General features: G+C 40.8%; 1 protein-coding gene across 5 annotated transcripts in view; it reads right to left on the bottom strand.

Annotated features, from left to right (window-relative positions):
- Positions 1-389: 389 nt before the first annotated feature.
- LOC109866286 (SAM and SH3 domain-containing protein 1) overlaps positions 390-6,240 on the bottom strand; it is a 304,701-nt gene continuing 298,850 nt past the window's right edge. For all 5 annotated transcript variants that reach the window (XM_031800987.1, XM_020454867.2, XM_031800993.1 and 2 more), the window contains exons 19-20: positions 4,948-5,079; positions 390-3,129 (exon numbers count right to left, since the gene is read on the bottom strand). In XM_031800987.1, the coding sequence (XP_031656847.1) occupies positions 2,869-3,129; positions 4,948-5,079 (393 nt within the window). In that variant the 3' untranslated portion in view covers positions 390-2,868. The remainder of the gene's footprint in view (positions 3,130-4,947; positions 5,080-6,240) is intronic.

Raw genomic sequence — 6,240 nt, 5'->3', positions numbered from 1 at the left:
AGGGAGCCTTGGGTCAAAAGTAAATCAGATTGTTCTTCCCTCTCCAAACCGCAGAGAAATGAAATCAGCCTCTGCTCTTATTCAGCAGACTGATCCCGTGTTGGGATCCAGAGAGTTTTAATCAAATCCAGTCTGTTAATGCAATGCCTGTTATTGTATACTGAGACTTATTATCCGCACATAAAATGAAGATTAATATAAGAAATTCAGCAATCACAGAACAACATGTGGTGCAGGTTTTAGGTGTTAACCACAGTAGTCAAATAGTCCAATAACTCTCACTGCCCACACCTCGCATCAGACAGAAGTGGTGAGTTTGTGCGTCGTGTGTGTGTGTGTGTGTGTGTGTGTGTGTGTGTGTGTGTGTGTGTGTGTGTAAACACAGAGGATGGCGATAGCGTTTTTATTATATTTCAGAATGACAAATAGTTAGACATCATTTTTTGTTTCAATACACAAGAATATCTTTATAGACAATCATTAGCTAGTTGAAACCAAATGAAATCATTTGTACACTTGTATTTTACAATAAACACTGTAGCTTTTCACTGGCTAATGCAATTTGCAGGAAGGTATTGCTATTTGTATAGTAATTACAGTTGATATGAAAAGACCCAAAATAAGTTATTTAAATACCAATTACATATACAGAATGTGCAACTCTTGTTAACCATTTCATATATGTAATTACGTTTTCTGTAAGACTGCAAAAGTAAATTGGAAGTTAAGTCATTGGAATGGGTTAATTCATGAATTATTATTAATTACATTTGTACATTGACTTGGCATTGGGAACTATACTAAGATAACTAAATACCAGTATAACCCATTCAATCAAACCCTTTACATTACCTGAAAACAAATGTCTGCTTACAGACTTAAAGAACATTTTGCCAATTTTGCTTAAACATTTTTTATTTACTTTCTAAAGTGCATTTTACAGTGACAGTATTTTTTACATCTTAAATTGTGGGTATTTTTGTTTCTTTAAAAACTCCCCCTACAAGTGTCTCCCAGGCTAACCTGGAGCACCACTATGATTGAAGAGAAAAGGCATCAAACTTCTATCGAGTGTCCACTGCAAAAGCACCCCTGTGTTACACCACTCTGCAAACTTGTATTTTGAAACCCGAGAGAAGGGATAAGACTTGAATATTGTTTGCAATATGTAGTACTTCACATAACTAGAATGACATTACATAGGTGGTTCCACTCACACCGGTCTTGGACTAGGAATCCACTGCTAGGGACTCACAGGTCTGGTCTGCTGGTCAGTGAATGGAGATTCAGTACATTCCCATTCTCATCTGTACTCCCTGACTGTGTCTCACTCTAAGACACCCCGCTTCTTGATCTTGTTCTTGTTCTTATTCTTGTTCTTCCAAGAGAGGCTCAGACGGACATGATAAACCAGCTGTTAGCTGGGTCTCTGTGGAACAGCTGTAGCACTCGTCTTAGCCCTTCCTTCTGAGTGGATCATCTACATCATGTCTCAGTCTGTCTCTGTGGTCTGCAGTACTGAGCTGGTCTATGGCTGGCTGTTGAACATGGAACACTGTGTTTAAATTAGACTTCATGTGGATCAACATCTGTGCTTAACAAGAACAGCAAGGACACTACCGACAGAGCTATGTGGCTGCTAGCGTGTGTGTGCATGTGTGTGTGTCTTCTACTAACAATCACTGTCATTACAAGCACATTCAAAACATATTGGCCCGGTGAGGCTTTGAGGAATCAAGCCTTAGTCAAAGATGGGGGTTGAAATGCCTGCTGTATTTATAATGCTGAGTACATGAATACGTATTCATCTAATTGTTTTTTTACATAATGGTAAGGCAACTTAAAATCCGCCTGGATAGATATATGGAGACGATATTGTCTGCAAAGAAAAGCTGATCTCCCATGGAAGATTAATAGAGTGGTATTGTGTAGATAGTGTTGTTGTAAGGACCTACATATTGGAGGATTTACATGCAACCAAGAAATCTGCAATATAATCTGAAATACTGTATAAACTCATGTCGAGATCTGTCCGACTGTTTATACTTACAATGACTGACATTCAGACTTTGACATTCCACAAAGCAGACACACAATACTTATTGAACACATACTGTAAAAACACCTTGAAATTAAAATATATGGTACAGTATATTACAAAAACACTATAGCATGATAGAAAATAAGGATTTTAAATGTTGATATAACAGCAATGTTTGCCTATTTCATGTTTTGTGTTATTTTTTGTTGTTGTGTTATCTGCAATAAACCATGTTCTCCAATCTACTGTAGCATTTAGCAATGGGATTAACAACAAAGGTGAAATCTGCACATTGAAAGAAATTGCTTTGGCCAAGCTACATCCTCTCACTACTCTCTAGTGCTTTTCTCTTACACAAATCAAGCACTTCTGAAACACAGAAAAAAACATCATTTAGTCTTTAAAAGGAGAGTCAAAAAAAGAGTCTAAGAAAAGTGTGCTAATTTCCTCAAAGGCAGTATTTTCTCAGTATTTTAAGACTGGGGGGGATGTTTCAGAAGGGAACAGTCAGTTTTAAAGGCATCTGATAACTGTTCTCGGCAGTCGGAACAATCTCACCGTAAACATCTGAAAGAGAGGAATAGAAAGAGAGAGAGACAGATTGATAAAGACGGGGGCCTAAGAACAGGTTGCTGCAAACCACCCGCACTCCGTAGTCCAGTCAAAAGTCTCAATAGGTGCTGGAAGCTGTGCTGTGGTCACGTTCACAGTTATTCAGTTCTGCATTTATTTGCAACTGTGCTTTAGTCTCAACTGTGCTTTAGTCTCAACTGTGCCGTAGCCGTTCAACTGTCTCAGTTACACCTGCATGGGCTCTACTGTCACGGTTACGACTGTCCGTCACTGTGTGCGCTGACCAATCGGGCCTCGCTCACAAGTCTACGGACGTGCCTCTCATCCCGCACCCCCGCTTCCCACACACCGCTCTCTGTGAGAGAGGACACACGTCCCAACGTGTCATATCCTGCAGCTGCCATCGGTGTGGCGTACATGGGTAGGCCGATGGACACGAGCCAATCAGAGACGGTGCTCACGTGACCTGGGGAGAGTGGCTTCCTGCACATCTCTGTCAAACCTCCAAACGGGATCTGAGGAATACCGGGAAAAACATTTAGGAATTTTGTGTAATAATAATAGATAAATATACATAAAACATAGCAATGACACCGTAGTAACCTTTCCTGCAGTCAAATGATCACATCGCCCTCTAGTGGCTTCATAATTGATAAATAAATAAAAACACACTGAGAAAATCTGGTGTTTCTATGTCAAACAGTTTTATTATATTTCAGTCTTCTGTGATATACAGTGCATTGGAAAAGTATTCACCCCTTGACTTTTTCCACATTTTGTCAAATTACAGCCGTATTCTAATATGGATTAAATAGTTTTTCCCTCTCATAAATCTACACACAATACCCCATAATGACAAGGCAAAAACAGGCTTTTAGAATTTTTTGCAAATTTACAAAAATAGTGAGTCTTGTTTCTCATGGTCTGAGAATCCTTTAGTTGCCTTTTGGCAAACTCCAAGTTGGCAGTCACCGAGGAGAGGCTTCAGTTTGGCCACTCTACCATAAAGGCCTGATTGGTGGAGTACTGCACAGATGGTTGTCCTTCCCATCTCCACAGAGGAACTCTGGATCTCTGTCAGAGTGACCATCGGGTCCTTGGTCACCTCCCTGACCAAGGCCCTTCTCCCCCGATTGCTCAGTTTGGCCGGGTGGCCAGCTCTAGGAAGAGTCTTGGTGGTTCTAAACTTCTTCCATTTCAGAATGATGGAGGCCACTGTGTTCTTGGGGACCTTCAATGATGCAGAAATGTGTTGGTACTCTTCCCCAGATCTCAACACAATCCTGTCTCGGAGCTCTACGGACAATTCCTTCAACCTCATGGCTTGGTTTTTACTCTGACATGCACTGTCAACTGTAGGACCTTATACAGACAGGTGTGTGCCTTTCCAAATCATGTCCAATGAATTTAATTTACCACAGGTGGACTCCAAACAAGTTGTAGAAACATCTCAAGGATGATCAATAGAAACAGGATGCACCTGAGCTCAATTTGGAGTCTCATAGCAAAGGGTCTGAATACATATGATTTAAAAAAAAAAGAAGTTTAATCAATTTACAAAAATTTCTAAAAACCTGTTTTCGCTTTGCCTTATGGGATATTGTGTGTATATTGATGAAGATTTTTTTATTCATTTGTATTTAATTGATTTGATTTCAGAATAAGGCTGTAAAGTAACATAATGTGGAAAAAAGGAAGAGTTCTGAATACTCCGAATGCACTGTATATTAAGTGTAATATTAGGATGCAAACTCCAAATGTAATACATTTCAATTCTATATCTCTATATCTAATAATGTTCACATACCGTTTTACTCATTTCATATGTACATACTCTATTCTACTGTATTCTAGTCAATGCCACTCTGACATTATTTATATATTTCTTAATTCCGTTATTTTACTTTTAAATTTGTGTGTATTTTTGTGAATTGTTGGATACTACTGCACTGTTAGAGCAAAAAACACAAACATTTCACTACACCTGCAATAACATCTGCTAAATATGTGTATGTGACCAATAAAATGTGAGTTGATTTGGTACAGGTGTCTTCCTAGACCACATTTGTTTAACACTACCAAGAAACACTCTGATTTAGCCCACTACAGTACAAGCATGTATTGAACATATCATTAGAGGAAAACAACAGGTGCTAACTTTGCCCCGGTCGACTTTTGTAGGTATTTTCTTAAAACTGCATTGTTGGTTAACGGCTTGTAAGTAAGCATTTCACTGTAAGGTCTACACGTGTTGTATTCGGCGCATGTGACAAATTGACTTTGATTTGAAGACCATGTAAATGCTTATTGAATCTGTCCCATAAAGTACTCACAGCCATGCGGTGCTGCTTACGGAGCTGCTTGACGCGAACCTGGTCCATGTTGGAGGCCACATCCTTCACTGGCTGCTCCAAGTCCTCACTGTAGCGCTGCATCAGGGGCTGGGGGATACCACACCGACCATGCTGGAGGGAGAGAGAAATGGAGAGAGAGAGACTATGGATGAGTGGGGAGAGTAGGAGAGGGACACAGACAAATGCATACACACAAACAAACACGCGCACACGCATACACACTTGAAAAATGTTGGCATGAGAACTCATGCACATTAGGAGAAGTGGTTTCCATTGATAGATACCCTATCCCTGTGGGCACAACAACTGAATACTGATACTAAAACCCCAACCATGAAAACCCTAAGTAACCATGACCTGAAGTAAATCTGTAATAAATCTGGGATGCTAGGCAGAGAAAACTTAAGCCCATATTTCAAAGGGCTAGTGGAATTCTCTCCCCCACAGCCTACGCCCAGATTAGACAAGCCAATCAGAAACCATAGTGACTCCTCGCTCCGTTTAAATAGAAATGTCTGTCGGCCCCAGTCAACACCATAAAGTCACAGAACTAAACGCAAAATGCAGACTGTACTGTGCACTTTTATTGACTACGGTCACAGTTTGTCAACCTAAGTCTCTACAAGAACTGAATGTTTTCGAACAGCTCAGACACCAGGGGCTGATGTAGGAGCTAGCTCTCTCACTTTATTTGCTCATTTAAACATTATGAGTCTGGAGAGGCCCAGTTTCTGTCTGTTCATGAGGGATTGAAGTAGACTAATAATGTCAAATAACGAGTCAAAACACTGGCCAACTGACGAGCCCATTGGCTGGGAGATAAGCTCAACGATGCGGGAGATCCCATAACATGTCATAGCTGGACTAGACTAGCCAATGGTTGCCATGCATGAACAGAGAATAAAAGGGAATTCAGTGGGGGAAAACTTTTAAAACTCTCTCTCTCTCTGTCAAAATCTCCAGACACCTGGAGTCATGTCCAGTCCAGGACAACCCAGCCAAACTGGACCGGAGGCCACTCAGGGTGATGGAATAGAGAGATGGAGGGTGTATGTAGATGTAGAGCCACAGCCAAGTGTCCTGTCTGACCCTAACAAAGCCCTTCTCCGAAGACGGCACCCCTAGTGACTGGACAGTGTCTCTGCACTGCAGCATTATTCCTCACTAATATAAACCCAGCAGTACAGTGCAGTGCAGTGCTGTAGTCTGTCTGTCTGTCTGTCTGTCTGTCTGTCTGTCTGTCTGCGTGGCTGTCTGTCTGTCTGCGTGTCT

Source organism: Oncorhynchus kisutch, linkage group LG21 (assembly GCF_002021735.2).
Source record: "Oncorhynchus kisutch isolate 150728-3 linkage group LG21, Okis_V2, whole genome shotgun sequence".
NCBI classification, from domain to species: Eukaryota; Metazoa; Chordata; class Actinopteri; order Salmoniformes; family Salmonidae; genus Oncorhynchus; species Oncorhynchus kisutch.
The sequence above is the reverse complement of the archived record's forward strand: the minus strand, read 5'-3'. Positions and strand labels throughout refer to the sequence as shown.